Genomic DNA, 19,642 nt, shown 5'->3' with positions numbered 1-19,642 from the left:
CCGGATTAAGGTTCCCGTTCCCCTGCCCCATCCGCAATCCTAAGTTCCTCTGAACACCCTCCCGTACCTCCGACCCACCGAAACTCCGCACCCGGTCACTCCCATTGATGGACTGCACGCCCACTCCGGAAAACCCAGTGATTTGTTAACTTTCAAGAATAACTTTTATTGCTTTGTCAGCAATCTGATAGGCGACAACAACGGCAAAACAAGAGCAGAAGACCCACGAATTATGAATTATATACTTGAACAACAAAAGCAAGATGAAGTTGGAGAAACAAATATAGAAGCGTATAAATAAATTACGAAAATAAGAGGAGGAAACCACGAAACACGAACAAAAAAATAAAAAAAAAAACAAACTTGGGGACAGGAAAACCCGAATATAAGAATAAAGATAATAATTCGCCACAATTTAATTTGCATAATGACAGTGTCAAGTGGCGAGTGAGAAACTCAGGGTGGCAGGGGGCGGAAAGAAAGGCCTGAAAGAAATTAAAAGCGGGTACGAAACAGGAAGTTCCATAAGCGAGTAAACGCATTGGATATACAATGACGGATATACTCGTACATATACGCGAGGGAGTTCCATGGGAAGCGTAAAACGGTGGTGGAGGAAGTCCCACATAGAGATGGAGAGGGGATGTGGCAAACAACTCTGTTGAAAATTCCCACTTTTTAATGTGATAAATTTACAAGGCAACTGGGAAATCTGCAGTCGACAGCCGTAGAGTACGGAACGTGTGTGCCCCACCCAAGCACTCCTACACTCCACCATTTCGCCCACCCCCCACTTACTGTGGTTCTGGTCTCATCCTCGCACACTGGGCGAAACATCCAATCCGGTGGCGCAAAATTGAGCACTGAAGTATTTCGATACACTTAAAACGTCATTAATATCGATTAGGCATACACCACTGAGTGTTTTGGTAGTCAAAACTTTTAGTTTTAGTTGGTATTGGCTCCGCTGTTCGCCGTCAAAGTCGTCATAAGCTGTCGCACTTGGAAGAACAAGTTTCTGGCACAATATTGCACAAAAAACTATTGCACATTTAGCATAAAGAGTATTTTCAGAATGAACGTATTTTATTTTAAGTTCATGGTGGTTTATAGGTACACTCATAAAGAATGTATAGAAGGTTACTGCGTTCCTGCATTCGGAACTTGTTTCGGAATATAGCATTTTTCGCACTCTCGTTTCGATTTAAAGTAGTTCTGATGTAAGAGGATGTTTTTGCAATTTTACACATATTTATCTCTGCTTTTGCTCCAGTTTTGCCCACTGTGTCTCGGGGCCATGGCCGTGCATGGGGGTGCATGGGTGTGCCTACATTGAGGATTAAGCAAAACCCCCCATGAGGATTAGCCTGGACCGCATAAATTTCCCGTCAGACATAGGCAAACAAAGAGATGGAAGAACACACCACTAGTCAGGGACGAACTCTTCGCGTCCTCATCTCCGGCTGTTGGGTTTTGCGGTGACTCCTTTAATTGAAGTTAATCTGAAGTAGAACTGTCGTTAAGAGCAGAAGAGATAGAGTCATAAGATTATGCACCGGGAAAGGTGTGGTTTTCGAGCAGTCAATTATCCGACAGATATGGCCGTTAAATGCAGAATACTCCGTATGTTGCACTTATATTTAAAAAACTTTGCAGCTCTGAAAAGCTTATTCGCGAAATCTTAAGCTTTAAAATAAAAATATATATATACAATTTTAGGCACATTTTTCTTGAAACTTCGAACCACTAAAGTCATAGGTCAAGCTATAGAAAAGAAAAAAAAACATTTCCTTCACCTTGAAAAACTATACATTTCTATGAAACTATAAATATACACACATAATTTATCTCGGAAAACTATCACTGAATTAATCACTCATTAATATCTGAGAAGAAATCAGAGACCCTAGGTTTCTTTCAATTGATTCGGGAATCGGAAAATTCTCTTGTGGCAATCAGATGTGATGGAGACATATTCTTATTGGAAAGAAGACTTGGCTTATGTGCTTATCAATAAAACTGCCAATTGTCGATAGTGATTTGTTAAGCAGCGATCAAAAGTTTCTTTATGAATCATGCTCCCCAGGCACTATCGCACCAAACTTGCTTTCTTCTTGCGCACATCCAGACTAATTTTTACTGAAGAAAATTTGGCACTGGCTATTTGAAAGATACTGAAGGCGCAAGAGGAGGAAAATGTAATGAAAATTGGTTATTTTCATCTTCCAGAACTTCAAGTTTATAATTAATTATAAATTATAATTGAATAGATTGGGCGAAAGAAAAGGTAACGCAGCCTCCCATGACAATGAAGGTTAGGAAGAAGAAATCAAAATTGAGGACTGGACTTCGTTGAGCAACACTTAAGCTGTGGAAAGATGCGTCAAGCTCGAGACAGAAGCTTAATTTGTACCCGATGTAAAGCCAGGCAGGAAATGACACAAATCTCAATTTTGTAACCAAACTAAAATATAGACAATGCTATACGTTAAGCTTTCATCATTTCATATGCACGAATTTAATCATTTATAATACATTGAAATACATTGTAATCGGTACGTCTACTTAGTTGTTTCAAAAAATTCAATTCTAATGCGGAACAGTACGGGTCATCAATTAACACCACCCTGGAAAACGAATTAAAAAAATAAAAACAATTTTACCTACAACCTGCTGTATGCGTATATCGTAGGTATTTATATACATACGTAGACAAGGAGTACATTGGATTGAAGATTGGCAAAGAACGTGTCCTTCTGGAGAGCCCAGCTAATGATTTCTAGTAGAGCCCAGCATGAATCAACACAATCCTTGAAATGGCCCTGGTGCGGGCTGCTGATAGATTTCCAGGATCTAGTTGAGAATTGAAGACCCCGGTTCGCCGAATTACCCGCTTTTATAAAGGGATCCCGAGCGCCGCCCCTGCCTTATCCCCTTGCCCATTTGCATAGCAGGTACGTCTGTCTGTCTGGAGCTCCTCTATCTCCAGCCTCTGCTGTTGCTCCAACTCCATTCTGCAGAAGCATTCGTACAGCATATGTACATACATATATCGCGAGTTTTATTTCGGTTCATCCCGGGCTCATCAAGCTACAGAGTTGACAGAAAAATAATAACCATAAAAATGCGCTAAAGCTGCTACTTTATTTTCATTATATGTACATACCAGCCTCGCTCCACGACCACCTTAATTTCCTTTGTGCCGGCTGATCTATGTGTGTGTGTGTGTGTGTGTGTGTGCGGAGGGCGCTGTTCTGTTTGTGGAGTCCTTTGCGCGTTTGTTCGTCTGCGGCTGCTTTGCATACTTTTAGAGGCACTCAAACTCAAAGCCTCCCTCAGCCTTGGTCGTGGCGTCAGTGGCCTTACAAATTGAATTATGCACTTAATGGCGCCCAGCTGGGGTGGCAGGTGGTCTCGCGATTCCAGGACAAGGCTAAGCATCTGCATAAGGCCAAATAAAATGGTGAAACGCAAAAAATTCCAATTGAAGGCCATTTAAATAAGTACACTTCTCTTCAAAACTACATATACATGCGAAGGTTTTATCAAAAGCTCTTGAGCTTAAGTAGACAATACCTTTTTGGTCCCTTCCAGTACTTTAAAGGAGAGCTAGTTCGAAGTAAATCGAGAGGGCCGCTTATAGAGTGTTTCTAGACGCCAAGGAATGGCATCCATTAAAGTCAGTCCGGTTTCGAATACTTATGGACAGCTAAGAAGAACACTACTATTCTATCTTTTACTAGATTTACTTTTTAATGCTCAGCAGGCACTTGAAGCTGATCCCTGAAAAAACGTTACGATCGGATCAATACCCTTTACCCAGAATGAAGCGGACGTGACGTTTCTCTTTTAGTAAAAAACCAAAAACGAGTATTTATATAATTTCAAATTACAAAATCCAAAGAACTCCAAGATAATGACAAACTTAAAAGAACGTTAAAAATGGGAAAAACTTAGACTTTGTGTCGGTGCACACATCTTCAGGTAGAGCCATTGTATGGACATGATACTAACATTATATGAGAGATCATTTCTCTTCTTAACCCTGTAAATGCCGAGTGAAAGTTTTGAATCTAAAAATTCTTAGTTTTGGGCCAAAACATATTTTTAGTCTAATGTAAGGGAAAATATTAACCAGACAGTATGCTTGTTGCTATGTCGGTCCCCTACGCCAGAGGTGGCACACTGCACGAGAGGCGAGGGAATGCAATTTTATGGTTCTTTCTGGCTATAATAAGGAATCAATGTAAATCGGAAATCTGTCATATATGCCTTTCTGGTTTTCTCAATATCATCAAAATTGTGGATGCCACAGATTTTCATTCCTTGTGGGGGCGGAAGAAGGCTTCGAGTTCTGGATATAATAAGAAATTATAAGATTCAATTAAAGAAGAACTTTGGATTTTGTGGAACTTGTGACTTAGCATACATTTTGATATTATTTTAAGGTAGTTATTTCTGTAGAGACCACAATATAAAATATCTGCAGTAGGACAAATTATTCAAAAACAAAGCAGTTATAAGAACAACTTTTTCTTTCTTAATGTAGCCCAAGATTGAATTCAATTTGGCTTGCTCATAATATACAACAATTTTAGTTCTTTCAATATCCCTTTCTTCTCCCTTGCCTTCACTCTTTCCTTCTGCTTCACCGTGCCATATTACAGAATATTTTGTTGTATACCCGATACGTACGATATACGATACTTAGGAGTATTTTAGATTTGTGGTGAAAGTTTAAGTGTTACATACAGAGGGAAGCGTTTCTAACCACAGAAAGTATATACATATATTCTTAATCAGCATAAATAGCCGAATCGATATAGCCATGTCTGTCTGCCATTCTGTCTGTCAATCTTGCTTGACGATTAGTACTCAGAGACTACAAAAGCTAGAGGAGCCAAATTTTGTATCCAGACTCCTGTGTTATCACACTGAATCTTGTTTGTTTAAAAATGTAGAGTTTCGGCCGTAGCAGCGACTCACAACGTTCCCCCTCGTTTATTTTAGCCATGGAAGAAAAAATTCACCTCTGCAACTTCAACGCTTCCGATTCTTCTTCTTCCCTTTGCTACATCATCATCATTGTCCTTGGCAATTATTTGTCCGTGAGCAAAGGAAAATAAGATGACATAGCGATAGAGAGGGGGATACGAAAATTTCTCCGTCCAACCTACATGCCGACAGTTTTATTTGCATAAAGCTTCACCGCGTGGCGGCCATCCAAACGTAGTATTTACAGCTGTCCGCCGCCCAACCACACCGCTTAGATCCTTCAGCAGACTTCCTCAAGCAGCCAACCCCCAGCTTTCAGTCTGATCCTGGTAAATCCGCTTTTTCATCGCTAAAGTATGCAGCCAGTTTTCCCGGGCTGCGGCTGCGGCTGCCGCTGCTCAATCATAATAAAAAGACGGAAAAGTCCGGAAAATACAGAGAGAAGGAGGCGACAGAGGTGTGATGCGGCTACCACAGCACAGTGGGTGAAATGACTAATCTGACAGGAAAAAACCCCATTCGGAATTTCAATCAGTTTTCTTTTGTAGTATCCATTTAGAATTCTTCAAGGAGTTTTTATCGGTTTTTTGTTATATTTTTGGTTGGAAAACTCGAACAGTTGGCGGCTTTCGAACTTAAAATATGGTGCGAAAGCGGCAGCTCTGAAGCTCATTGCAATTTTCCACGTGCTCTGTCAGCTACGTCGATTATCGGGGGTATGATTTTGATTTCTGCAAAAACCGACCAATGGTACATTACATACTTTAGAAGCCAAAGGTTTTTTCCTGATAGTTTGCTCATTTCACCCACTATGCACCCACTCCACTGTGTCCAGTCGAGTCTCTTGAACATTTCCCGTTTGAGACGACTTACTGAAGCGTCGCAAAGTGCTTCCTCCCTTTCATCCATGGCGACACTCAGCCCCACTCCAGTCCAAGTCCAAGATTCCGTAGCGTCTGCTGCCTGTTGCTACTGCCATGGCACAGTAGGGCCTTAGCCGAAATTAAGCGGCAAAAATAAGCTGTAAGTGCACATATAAGTACATACATATCTAATAGACAATTTTCCAGTGATCAAATCCCACGGACTTTTAGTTTATGTGATTTGTGCATTTATGTGCTTACGAATACAAGAATGCAACCTAAGCTGCCTCTCAATTTATCTATTTGCAGCATGTTCCTTGCACATCTTTACCTAAGTGACATCTAGAGCGATAACAGCTCTTATCGGTTGTTAAGATAGTATTTTGTACACGAAATAATATTCAAATGATGATTCCTTAATTGCAAGGGAAACATGAATTAAGACTAGCATACGCCACTGCGCGAAAGGGACAATCTTTGTACGACAGCAGGCTAACTAAGGAGAAACCAAATTAAAAAAAACGAGCGGGAACGCGGATCTACTTCGACACCCGATACTCAGTCAGTATGGCTCACCTCCGCCAGAGGGCGCACACTGCACAACGAAGAGTGTGTGAGAGAGACAGAAAATTACTAATCGCGTAAAAGGAATCTGTGCTTTCGGTTTCTCGTATCATCGAATCTGTGAATGCCTAAGACTTCCGCCCTTAATGGGGGCGATAGGGAACCCGGCAAAATTTTTAAACAAATTTAATTCAGTGTGATATCACAGGATTTTAAGCTCAAATTTGGTTGCTCTACGACGGACAGAAAGACATGGTTAAATCGACTCGGCTATTGATGCTACTCAATATATGTGTATACTTTATGGGGTCGGAAAATCTCCATTCTTTAAGGATCGGGTATTAAAAGTAAAAAACTAATAGAAGTCGAATACTTCGATAAATTTGGCCTGAGTGGCCCGGGAAAACAAAAGATTATTACTTCTCTAGGTGATTCTCTCAGAAAAACGTCATTACTGCGCAATCAACTGGAGTGGGTAAAGACAATACCCAGAAGATAACCAGAAGCTAACCAGAAGCTTACCCAGATTAATATAATAGTGCGTATTTGCCTATTCGATATATAATTTGTATTGTTCTATACTTAATTTTTAACTTTATTTAAAAGTTGAAAGGAATATCTAATTAGTTTTGCTCTTCTAAAGAGAAACTATTGGCTAGTTCCTAAAAACGAAGATTTTTCTTTCGAATACAATTTATTTCATGCAAATAATACGTACGTAGGTTGCCCCACTGTGCAATGTACCGAGCGATAAGTAACGGAATTCGAAGGCTCAATATTTCGCAGACAGTGCACTTAGACAAACAAATTTTAGGAACCGATTGATAGATACATTTATTAGCGTTTTAGGATTGCGAAGTTTCTTGACACTATGTTTGACATACTCAAGCCATGAGGAAAAAAGCAAGATTACCTTATTTTGCTAGATCGCCGACTTATACCTAAGCGACATTACAGAATATACTGTACGATATCAAGCACAAATGCTCATAAATACAATTGTCCATGTCACTTCAAGCTTTTAGCTTTATAAGGAGATGCACTTGTCCAATCAAATTCAGTATCACAATAATTCTCGTCTTAGCACTACCATCAGAGGCTGTCGCCGTATCTTCAGACCTCAACATGCGCAACATAGGATCATATCTCCGCAGTCCAACTGGTTCCACTGCCAGTGGCGACGACAAAACTATCGACCATTTGGACTCTCTGCAACCCACCTTACAAAAACTACACACATACCTCTAAAAAAACATTTAAAAAAAAAACACTAAACATAAACAAATCTACAATTCATTCAAACTTCTTTGACCCGCAAGGCACACTATGAGTGTAATTAAATCGATAGCTTAAACTGTCTAATAGTTTGTATTTTTGCAACGTGTTCTGAGAAATTGAGCCACTGTGAAGTGCCTACTCCAGCTCTGCTTAGCTTTTGTTTGCTATTCTCATAAACGAGTGCAAATACTTTTATAAGTGGCTGTATGTTATTACCGTCGTTGCTGTTGACAGTTTCGGCCTTTGAAATGGAAAAATATTTGACAAGAAAATTACTTTTCCTGGGCAGGGTAAAAGAGGCAATTGTCGTAACACTCGTGCTTGCATTCTCATGCTTGACCACAATTTTCTGGCTAGGAAAAGTTGATTCATTTAGGTTGACTTCGCCCCGGCTGGAGCTGCTTTCTGGGAATTTCAAAAGGTCAGCCAGTCGTGGGTCACGACCCTTCTTCGCGGGGCACCAGTTGATGAAAATATTAAAGTAGAAAGGACGAAAGTCGCATGGAGTTCGGCTTATTTCATCGGGCGATAAAAGTTTGTAAGAAGTCTAAAGTATCTACAGTCTTAGGGACTACAAATCCTTCTTTTGGTATAAAACAATGAAATAATAATTAATAGTCGGATTCGTCCACGATTAGAGGTACCAACTTGAGTATGATTGGGAAATGATTTTTTCTCTATTCTATTAGGTGTATTCATTGTTATCAATATCATTAACAACTGGTCTAGTGAATCGACTGTTCTGAAGAAAAACCAATTTTCCGAGCCATCTAATTTTTGAGCTATTTTTCAACTTTGACTTGACTCACAGAAAAATTACCCCAAACCACCCCAAGTGTCCCAAGCTAAAGAACAAAATTTAAAAAATGTTAAATTAAAAATAACAAAATTAAAAGATGAAATATTTTACGGTCTTTATCGATTCAAAAACATAATGTATAATGTATAATGTATGTATAATTTATTTAAGTAAAATAATTTTATTCGTGCAGAACTTATAATTTTTCAAGTTGAAATGCACGAATGGCCCATCAGAATTCAGATTTTCCTTTGCAAATGAGATAGGGCTGGGCCGACAATTGATTTGTGGTTAGCTTAATTGTTTCTGACAGGCAGGCAGATAAAGCTAATCTGTGCCGGAATCTTTGAAGCCAGTGAGTTTAATTGGAATTTAAGCTGGTAAATTCTAATTGATTGCATCAATGCATTGCAATGCTTGAATCTAGGTGCCAATAAGAGAGTGGTAATAAATCATTCGAAAATTCATTATTATTTGGGACTTGCAGAGGCTTGGTGCTCTTGGGTGTCAGGGTGGTCTTCTCAGAGATTAAGTTAGTCTTTTCCTTGCCAGACAATGCAGCTTCTACAAAAGACAAGATCATGTATAGGAAAAGGAATATTACCATTCGATCACATGGATTAGCGAACTTAGTCTAATTTTCGACAAAGCCTTCCCTCTGCTCTATTCCGACTTACGTTTTGATAAATCAGCTGCTTCCCGGCCATACCTAAGTTATCCCAAAAATGTCAGCATCCATGCTACCCAAAACTCTCCCCCGCCATGTCAAGCATGAGAATTGCTTTTATTTTCCGATCACTGCTATGCTGGGGACATGCGGCTCTATAAGCGTTGACCAAGACCCCCCCGGCATACAGCGACCCCGCTGCCGAATTGCTTGTCTTTAATTACGTTTTAGTCCCCGAGTTTTCGGAATAGCCGTGTTTATTTTTATTACTTTTCGCGGCGGACCCTTGTTTATTTACATTAATTTTTTTCAATTTACCTTTATTGCCACGAACCCGGGGTTTGTGTCTGAGTTTGGGTGGGGGGCTGGTGCCGAAGCTGTTTCGCTCGGACTCGTGTTTATTAATATTCTTTTTTTATTAACGCGAACCGTTTTTGAGATCTGTGGAATTTTTGGGGTTTTTATTCCCGGAAGCCAAAGAGTACGGGTATATCTGTATATAGACGAAAGTAAAGGCCAGAAGGAAGCGTTTCCGACCCCAAAAAGCATCAAGGGCAGAGTCGAGGCAGCCGTGTCCGTCCGCCTGATGAAACTATACGATGTGTAGCAACCAAATTTTGTGTCCAAATATGTGTGATATCACAATGTTCCAGGGGAACTTCAATATTTCGCGATGTCCCCTTCCGCCACCAAGAAAACTGCAAACGCAGAACTATTAGGTGCTATATTACCTACTAGATTGGGAAATGTTGATCATTATTATTAGATCATTATTATAGCCAGACTGAAGAAAACAATTTCCCGTGTCTGACCCCCTGCCACATACTCTCTGTCTTTTACTCGTCCTGCGTGCGCACCCTGAAGCAGTGAGTGAGACGTCCCAATGTCCGTAAAAACTGAGTGCCGGGTAGAATAGTCACAACAGTCGGAACGACTGCTTCTGTGGTCTGAGGCCACAGCCGACATTCATTTCCGATGCGTTCAGCAGTCGTCTGGCTAATTTGATTCAATCGACCCGGCCGTAGAAACGGTAGATACCCACTCTGGCTCACTTTCTGCCGCTCTTGGTTAAGTGCTCGGGGTTTTCCGGTGGGGTGGGGAGGCAGAGGAAGGCCAAGATCAAAAATGTCAGGCACTTTTGAAATTTCCGATGCAATTTCCGTTATCAACACCTAGACAGCTGTCAAAAGCACACACATACGCGTCACGCAGCTTGGCACTTATGTATAGATGGCAGTTTTTGCTCGATTTTTTATTTGCCTTTCACTCTCTTTCATTCTGCTCTATGCGTGGCGGAAACGGAAATTGTTAGGCCTTATAGACAATTCGCATTTCCGGTCCACTGGCAGTTCTCCGTCCTTTGGAGTCCTCCCATCTCTGGCATTCTCTGCCTTTCTCTGCCCTTCAGTGCGCACAATTGCACAAATTAGTATGTCGCTTCCGTGCTCCTTGCGTTGTGTCACTGTGGAAGCGTAAATACAATAATTAAAATATTTTGCATCTCAATGGCAGACCAAAGATTCCTTCTAATGAGGCGTCACCCGAAGGGCATCCATAATCATGCTGATGATGAGCGATGAATGAACAGAAATGGAAATTTCGCATCGATGGCAAGGTATAAAGGGTGATTAAGGGAAACTACTCGTACTTAACTTCGGCCAAGATTGATGGTCCCAGCTTGCGACTCTGCGACGTCGGCAGAGGTTCTAGACGAGGCAGCGAGCACAGGAGCGACGCCAGCTACAAAGTGATGCGACGATGACCGATGAGAGGAGAGCGGACGCTCTCGCGGGAGGACATGAGAGGACGGGATTGGCCCGGCATCGATCCAGCGCGTATATGTGAATGCACGGTGCATGAGATCACGCCACCGGCAAATAACCGTTAGTCCAGGGTAGTAAAAAGGATTCGAGGAGGGTAAGCGGATACGGGAAGCGGAAATTACGGGGTGCTGGCATCACCGACCCTAAAAAAGGCATAGAAGAAGTAGTCCGGAGAAAAGTCTCTGAAGTACGCGAGGGAGGCGAAGTTCCGAAGGCGTGGAGTGCTAGTTCCGTGCTTTGGGAGGGAGAGGAACAGCAGAAGGCCAGGATCAGCCAATTCTGGGCCATCCAAAAAGGTTCACGGTACGGAGAGGAACCGATCACGGAGCCAGCACATCGTCGCAAGGCTGAGTTGACCGTCTAGTGGCTAATATTAGAGAACTACGGAATTAGCCCTAGACGGAATGGACTAGCGAGCGGTGCTTGGAGAGGACTCAAGCTGACTACCGTTGTATAAAGTAATAAGTAATGAAGAACGAATGAAGATACGCATACTTGTGCAATTAACCTCGGCTGTATACTCCATTGTCGCCGAAGCAGCATTATAAATTTGTTTGCATCCAGCCCACAGACTGATGAGCAATCTCAAGTTAATTCAGACGATCCAAACCACTTATAACTCACACACACGATGACTCATAATCAATGAGTGAGAGTGTGGGCTGTTCCCAAATTCATTCAAATTTCGAATGCATTCTATTTTTTTGCGTATTAATTTGTGACGGCGCTTCGGCCGGGGTATGCTCGTCGTGCCGGGGTCCACAGAAATTTGTTTGATCTCTGGATGTGGTAGCTGAAAGAGAGTCTCAGGGTTCAAGAAGAAGGCGTGGCTTGAGCGGTAAAAGAAATAGAGTATTTTTATTGTTCTTAAGAGATACACAGTTTGGTAGGTGTTCGGGTCGCTCTTCTGGCTCTTTCTTCGTGGTCGGCTTCGGGGTCGTCCTTCAGGGTTGAGCCGCACGTGGCGGATCGCTGCGTGCAGGTCCTGGGAGTCGTCGGGCCGGTGTTGGGGAGGTTTAATGCACTCCGGGGAGAAGAAATGTTGCGGAGGTCGAATGCACTCCGAGGAGAATCAAACACCCGTTGGTGATGGGGTATGGTTACACTTGGGCTGGTCAGCTGTGGTTGGTTTTATGTTTCTTTCGGTTTTTTCTTATTGTTTGTTCTTTTTCTGTTTATTTCTTTTCTCCTTATAGGGCAGGTCTACATGTATTGTCGCTTATGTTCTACTTATCCTACTAATACTTATAGTTTAGTCTTCATGGCTTGTCTTGGTGTTTCTAGTATAATTAGTCTTCAGAGTTTCTTCTTGGTGTTTCTAATGTTTTGTTGTAGTGTTTGTGGCGCCGGCGCTTGGTCTTCCTGGTGCTGGGCGTCACAAATTTAAGCATAAATCAGTGTCAGCTTTTGAGAGGCAAAATATCTGTGGTAAAATGATAAAACAGTTTTTTTTGGGTAAAAATTTTGCACACATTTTCAGAAAACAACGAGGGGGAACGTTGTGAGTTGCTGCGGACACCGCAACTCTAGAGTTATACCCGATACTAAGTCAGTATGGCTCTCCTCCGGCAGACGCCGCTAATATTTAACGACACGACAAAGAGTGCGTGCGAGAGAGACAGAAAATCAGTCTGAGCGTGATGTCACGCGCTGCGTAGCCACTGCAAATTGATTTGTTCCTTTTGGCTACAAAAATTATCTGATCTGATCCAGATTCAGCAATCTAATAGATATGGTCATTATCTATGATTCTGCGTTTTTAGTTTTCTCAAATCTGCAATATTGTGGATGCAACAGATTTTCGTCCTTTGTGGGGGCGGATGGGGGTGGGGCGAAATTCTGAGATATACGTTTTATAGTGACATCTTAAAGGAGTGTGTGTACCAAGTTTGGTTACTCTAGCCTTAATAGTCTCTGAGATTTGTGGTTGCCTCAGATTTTCGTCCTTTGCGGGGGCGGAAGGGGGTGTGGCGAAATTTGGACATGAAACGGTCAAGGTTCGATATCACAGGAGTGTGGATACCAAATTTGGTTGCTCTGGCTTTTATAGGTTCTGAGATCCTTGAACTCATATTTTGCAATTGGCAAAACCGACCATGAAACCTGTGTGTTAGAGTGAGACAGAGCGAGAAAGAGTGAAATTGTTTTCGTGATTCTGGCTATAATAATTATACGATCTGGTTCAGATTTTGCACTCTATAAGATATAGTCATCTTCTACGATTCTGCTTTTTTAGTTTTCTCGTATCATCGAAATTGTGGATGCCACAGATTTTCGCCCTTTGTGGGGGCGGAAGTGGGCGGGGCAAAGTTTTTAAATATTTTTGGAGCAGTGACATATCACAGAAGTCTGGATCCAAAACATCGTTGTTCTAGCTCTTATAGTCTTTGAGCATTAGGCGCTGAAGGGGACGGACAGACGGACAGACGGACGGACGGACAGACAGACAGGGCTCAATCGACTCGGCTATTGATGCTGATCAAGAATATATATACTTTATAGGGTCGGAAACGATTCCTTCTGGACGTTACACACATCCACTTTTACCACAAATCTAATATACCCCAATACTCATTTTGAGTATCGGGTATAATTATTATGGATTTTTGTTGTTCTTGTGCCACTCTAAAAACTGAAGAGGACTCGGACATAAATGGACTGAAGCTAACTGGAGCTGTTATACGAAGAGTTGAAATACTTACGGAAGTTTTTCAATATATCGTTATGCAAAATCTTATTGATATCTATCCCAAAGTTTGGCTGTCCCTCCGTACCTCGATAACTTTGCCAGTACCTGTTGCCAGCGGGTTCAATATTGAAACCTATAAAGCGTATTTAAGATCAACTATCTTGTCTATCGAAACCTCGAGATAGGGAGTTGGGGTATCATGGCAGTAACAGATATTCATTAAATAACTCGCAAAGACCTGTATTTCATATATCAACCGAATTATCTCTTATGAATAAAGTGATTCATTCATATCATACGAAAGTTGTACTAAATATTAGTTGTACATGCATGTATATATGTATCTTAATCTTTGCATTTTCTGTCTGCATCTTCCAGGTACTGCGTGGAGTTCGAGGTAATCAAGGCGTCCAAGGCCTGTCACAAGCTGCCGCCCTACAACCTGATGCTGGAGGGTAAGTGGGAGGCCTTTTGAGCTACTAAGCCGAGACTTATTGGTTCTACCAATTTCCCAGGTGATCGCATTACCGTGCGCTGCGATCTCGAGGCCCTCATCCAGGACGGTGCTGGCAGCCCCACAGCCGCAGGCCGGTCCGGATCCGTGACCCCCACTACTGTAGCCACGACCACTGGGGCCTACAAAGAGGAGGAGGAAAGCAGCGACGGCTCCAATGGGGGGGAGGGAGAGCAGAACAGCAGCAACAGCAATGACGACGACGACGACAACAATAACAACAACGAGGAGGGTGAAGAGGAAGATGAAAATGCACAGAACATGCTCGACACCGGCAGCAATGAGAGCTACGAGAACCGACACCAGCGGCAGTCGCAGATCCTGTCGCTCCGCTACCTTTCGTGGGGCAGCTCCAAAAGAAGCGCCATGCCGGCAACGCTGCCACCGGCGCCCACGCCGAGCTTCCACTGCCGTGGCGAGGGGCTCTCTGGCCGCACGATGCGCTGGAGCGCACTGCCGGCGCCGTCGTGTCGCGGCAAGTGGCTCCGCCTCACCGTCGGCCCTCCCAAGAAGTGCACCCGCGCGCAGTTCATCTTCGTCTAATCGCTCCCGTCCCGTCTAATATAATTTTTTGTATCGATCACATCGTCAATATTGTAGATGTAGTACGTGTAGGTTATGCTGTACGGCTGCGGCAGAAGCAAAGGCAAAACGTCCGGCTAAACAGGCGTTAAGGGACGGCCGTGACGGGATCGCATCATATCAAATCACGACCCAGTACCCAGTCCCCAGTCCCCAGACCCAAACCATTAGAGCCCTATGCCCTATAAATTTCAGCACTGGCACAAGTACTCCATTATATGTAAGAGTGTAAACTTTAAGTCAGTGTATTAAGAGGAATAGATGTATCGTGAGTAAAGTTTTTTTTGTGACCACACCGAGTTGCAATCGTGGACGTGGACTTATACGAGTGCACTGAGAAAGTCGAACCACTCGCTCGCTATTTAGCCGGCATTGTCAGCGTTAATTTAAGCACTATACAGGACCGAATCGGCATATTTGAGTGTTCCAGACTGCAGGGGGTGCAGTTTTGTTTGATTGGATATACATATACGATACGTAGGAAATGCAACATTCTCTTCGCACTAGGTAGCTGACAGGGAACTCTCAAGTAAAGATCACGACGACGAGTGTTTTGACCGCATCTGGCCCCTCGAGGCTCGAGGTATAGAGATACGACATGACGCTCATTACTGGAGGGGATATTGATAGATAGTAGCCGTAAGTCATCAAATACCACATAACGACAATTACAATGGAGATGAAATCATGCTGCTGGGCGAAGGTAACCGAAACATTGATGAGCCGCCAGTTCCGTCTTCTACGAGTACTTTCATCTCCTAAGCATTCGATTCATATCAAAAACACACGTTCTAACACACATCCACACATACATAAAGTCCACGGGAGGTGGCGAGGGTAGAGGGGGTACGCCAGTACTCCATGATTTTTCCCCCCTTGGACAGAATTCTAGAGTCGGAATTAAACTTTGGATCTTAGTATTAAACTGGATTTTAGGTGCATACGAATGTCGAAAATATTTAATAAAATTATAATAAAACTAATACCGAAATCATTCAATAAAGAACGAGTATAATTTTAAAGAAACCTTTGTGTCTCTCTCTCTATTTTCCTCTTTCCATATCTTTCTCTCTCCGCTCGCTGTTGGGCAGTCGAGCGGCAAGAAAGTTCCCGACTTGCCGCGACTTGTTTGGCGACTGCGCACTGCGCATGCGCGACGCTCCAACCAGCTGATTCGGGCTTACCGTTTGACCCAATTATTTAAGTGGCAAACGTGAGCGACGTCGCCCGCCGGTTTTACAATTTCTCTCTCTTGGAATGCTCGCAGACAGCGACGAGTTCATTGTGATGGCCAGAAGAGAGAAGACAACGGAATCGGCCACAGTAAGCCACAGTGAGCCATAGGATAGGTAACGCTGCCGTTAATTGATTAGTCCCAAAGCAAGCGCAGACCGAGGTAGACCGAGTACAAGCCCTGCCGTTGCCCGAGTAGCTGTAGCTTCAGCAGAACCGTTCCTCAGTTCCCAAAGTAAAGACACTTTCCGCTTAGCATTTCCATTGCTGGTCGAGCGATCTTCCGGAAGATCTATTCAGTTTCTGTTTGTTATGTGCTCTGCTTGTTTTCCTACCATGCCCATCTATAAGAAATCTGCAAATCAGTGTTGTTCCAAGCGGATTGGGCTGATTGCCATTCTTGGTGCTACTCGTTGCGAAGAAAGTTGTCTTCCAACATGTTAATTGTGACTGTGTGAGGAGGGGCCGTGGGCTGTGGGCCGTGGGCCGCTACCGATTTCTTTTTACGGTCCATCTCTGGCTAAACGAAGAAAATTTGTCTGTTGACTTGTGTCTAGAGTCTAGAGTAGATAATGCAATGTTGTTCTATTCAATAGCTTCGAGGCGAGTCAGTGTGAAAACTAATCTTTGAGTGGGTGTTATATTCATCTATCAAATAACTTTAGCACAGTGACAATAACTGTTTAAAGCTGTATACTTAAACATTCTGAGATTCTTAGGGCATTTTATAGCCATGTTCCGAACATGTTCGTTTCGGCTTACGCCTAGATCTCAGAGACTATAAGAGCTAGAGAAAGAACTTGTTGTGTTCCCAATACTGTGGTATCACACTCAAAAAGAACACAAATCCGAGGCATCCAACATTTTGGTCCTCTGACTGACAGCAAAGAATTGAACCCCGTAGACTCTTAGAGAATTATTTGATCTACCAGATTACCGAATCTGGATCAGATCGGATCATTATTATAGCCAGAATGAATAACAGGATTTTCCGTTACTGACTCTGCCCCCCTCTCTCACTCACTCTCTCTCTCTCTCTCTCTCTGTCTCTCTGTCTCTCTCGATCTCCCCCATCACCGTTGTGCACTCTCTCATGACAAGTGCAAGGAAAATTCATAGAGATGTGCAGTCTGCTTGATGCACAAGGTGGGACAGTGGCATTGACCAACAAGTCAATCCGTCTCTTTTCCGAAATGCGAAACCAAAAAGACAGAGAGAGAGAGAGGGTACACGAGCATCATCGGTTCCGATAGCAATTCCGGCGTTTACTCATTGCATATATGGTTGTTACATATGTAGATATACTAACTGACAGCTCTTCCTAACTGATCAGGCATGTTGCCGTGCAATTTAGGGGTGCCGGCGACGGTCCTACTGACCACCATGATCACCACACTCAGCATAGAAGACAGCGACGCTTACAGGCGAAACTTTGAGGTTCGCCAAAGCAGCAACTCCAAGATTCCGCTCTGGAAAAAACGTGTAAGTGAAATTCGGCACTCGCCATTGAGCCAGCGACTTATCTGCGGTATTTGGTCCACGGCAGGCGTGCGAGAAGCCCCAAAACAACAAGGCCAATTCCCACTATGTGTGCGACGAGGAGGGCGACTTCACGTGTCTGCCCGGATGGCAGGGCGACCTCTGCCAGGTGCCCATGTGCCGGCGAGGCTGTGATCCGATGAACGGTAAGCCGGCGAACTGATTTCCCTACAGTTCATTCATATCCCACTACGACAGGCTACTGCCAGCGGCCAGGCGAGTGCCGGTGCCGCATCGGCTACAGTGGCGAGATGTGCGACAAGTGCATTCCGCTACCGGGGTGCCAGCACGGTGACTGCACCAAGCCCTTTGAGTGCATCTGCAAGCCCGGCTGGTCTGGACTCTTCTGCACAGAACGTAAGTAGAATCCTTGAGCAGTACTCCACACAGTACATGAGTCAACAAATCAGAGTAAAATGCTGAAAAGAAATGCTTTCATTAATAACGTGATGACTCCTTTCGAAGGATATTTCAACGTAAAGTGATTAAAGGTCTCAGTTGCTCCACCGATTGAGCCATTAATCCCTAATGAAACCAGACACACACACACACTCTCCTGCTCTTTCCTGCAGCCAGCTGTCGAAGTGGATGTCACAGTACCCGCGGCTACTGCGAGGCCCCCGGAGAGTGCCGCTGCCGCATTGGCTACGCGGGTCGCACTTGCGGCGAGTGCGCCACCATGCCGGGCTGCCAGCACGGGACCTGCAACAAGCCGCTAGAATGCCTCTGTCTGCCCGGATACACGGGACTGCTCTGCCAGACGCGTAAGTTCCTCGACCGCAGCCGAAACCTGCCCAAACGGCACCTGTTGAAACCCCCTCTCTTCGACAGCTCTATGCGCCTCGGATTGCAGCAAGCAGCACGGCTACTGCCGCAGGCCTGGCGAGTGTCGGTGAGTACGAGGTCGTGCCTCCTCGCCCACGTGGGGCGTATTAGTGGGCCACCACTGCCTGCCCTTCTAAATTTACATTATCACTCTTCATTATCGCTCAGCTGCAAGGTGGGCTGGACGGGCAGCCAGTGCGACAAGTGCTTCCCCTATCCCGGTTGCGCGAACGGAGACTGCGAGGCGCCCTGGGAGTGCAACTGCCATCCTGGCTGGGGCGGTATGCTGTGCGATGAAAGTAAGTGCTGTTGCAACCCAATGCTCTGATGTCACATCCACCATTCCCATTCCCCACAGAGCTGAGCTACTGCGTGGAGAATCCGGAGACGTGCGAGAACGAGGGCAAGTGCGTCTCGGTGAGCCGCGAGGACGGCAGCTATCGGTGTCTATGTCGGCAGGGGTATCTTGGGAAGAACTGCGAGATACGCGACGACTTTTTGCTTACATCGGTGGCGCCACTGCGCATTACCCCGCCGCCCCTTCCGCTGGAGCTGGACGATGTGGTCGCAGGTGTGCCTGATGACAGCGACAACGGCAACGGCAACGGCAACACAATGGGTGGGCAGGTGGAAAAGTTTCCAGCAAGTAACGTGCCAAAACGCCGGACAAATGACACCGCAGCTGTGCCCACACCAACAACGCTGACAGCGGGCACCGCACCGCTGAGCACAGCCACGACAAGGACGACAGGGACGACGCCGACGACGCCGACGACAACGATGTCGACGATGGCCACGTTAGCAGCAGCTGGAGCCGGCTCTGTCGCTGGCAGCCACAATGCGACTAATGAAGCGTTAAGCGTTGTTGCTTTGCGCCCGGATGGGGCGCCAACAATGGAGCATGCTACCACGACACGAACAACAACAGGAAAAACAATGGCTGCGGTAAAGAGTAACGCAACAAGTGAGACAGCCCCCTCCCCAGCGCCAGCCCCATCTGCCACACAATTTGCTGGCCACGAGCAGCTAAAGACAACGTTGGCGCCAGCTGCACCGGCAACATCAGCGGGCGTGACCACCACCCAGGCCCATACCGGGGCCGAGTATGAGGCAGAGGCAGACGAGGATGACGACGATGATGAGGAGGAGGACGGCGAGTACGAGGAGGATGATGAGGACGAGGAGGACGAGGACGAGGAAGACGATGAGGATGACAACGATCAACTCCTACCAAATATTATATAATTAATTTCTCATAGACTAACTTCTTT

General features: G+C 44.5%; 2 protein-coding genes across 3 annotated transcripts in view; both read left to right on the top strand.

The window, feature by feature from the left end:
• LOC6600734 overlaps positions 1-15,778 on the top strand; it is a 103,699-nt gene extending 87,921 nt beyond the window's left edge. For both annotated transcript variants that reach the window (XM_026992884.1, XM_026992885.1), the window contains exons 5-6: positions 14,057-14,133; positions 14,194-15,778. In XM_026992884.1, coding sequence (XP_026848685.1) covers positions 14,057-14,133; positions 14,194-14,735 — 619 coding nt within the window. In that variant the 3' untranslated portion in view covers positions 14,736-15,778. The remainder of the gene's footprint in view (positions 1-14,056; positions 14,134-14,193) is intronic.
• Positions 15,779-17,342: 1,564 nt separating this feature from the next.
• Positions 17,343-19,616, top strand: LOC6600782 (neurogenic locus protein delta). Its single transcript, XM_026992893.1, has 8 exons — positions 17,343-17,489; positions 17,554-17,692; positions 17,745-17,903; positions 18,119-18,310; positions 18,378-18,438; positions 18,540-18,670; positions 18,730-19,055; positions 19,398-19,616. The coding sequence occupies exons 1-8, from the start codon at positions 17,343-17,345 to the stop codon at positions 19,614-19,616; spliced, it is 1,374 nt and encodes a 457-aa protein (XP_026848694.1).
• The last annotated feature ends 26 nt before the right edge of the window (positions 19,617-19,642 follow it).

Source organism: Drosophila persimilis, unplaced genomic scaffold (assembly GCF_003286085.1).
Source record: "Drosophila persimilis strain 14011-0111.01,24,50 unplaced genomic scaffold, DperRS2 tig00000793-arrow-arrow-pilon, whole genome shotgun sequence".
Classification (NCBI taxonomy): domain Eukaryota; kingdom Metazoa; phylum Arthropoda; class Insecta; order Diptera; family Drosophilidae; genus Drosophila; species Drosophila persimilis.
Note: the sequence above shows the minus strand (reverse complement) of the source record. Positions and strands in the feature narration are given on the sequence as shown.

Bases quoted from the DNA above. Each gene is read 5' to 3' on its own strand.
- LOC6600782 (XM_026992893.1), top strand. From the start codon at position 17,343: ATGTTGCCGTGCAATTTAGGGGTGCCGGCGACGGTCCTACTGACCACC. The intron at 17,490-17,553 runs GTAAGTGAAATT...GGTCCACGGCAG, and splicing joins TTCCGCTCTGGAAAAAACGT to GCGTGCGAGAAGCCCCAAAA. The intron at 19,056-19,397 runs GTGCCCACACCA...GGCCACGAGCAG, and splicing joins GGACAAATGACACCGCAGCT to CTAAAGACAACGTTGGCGCC.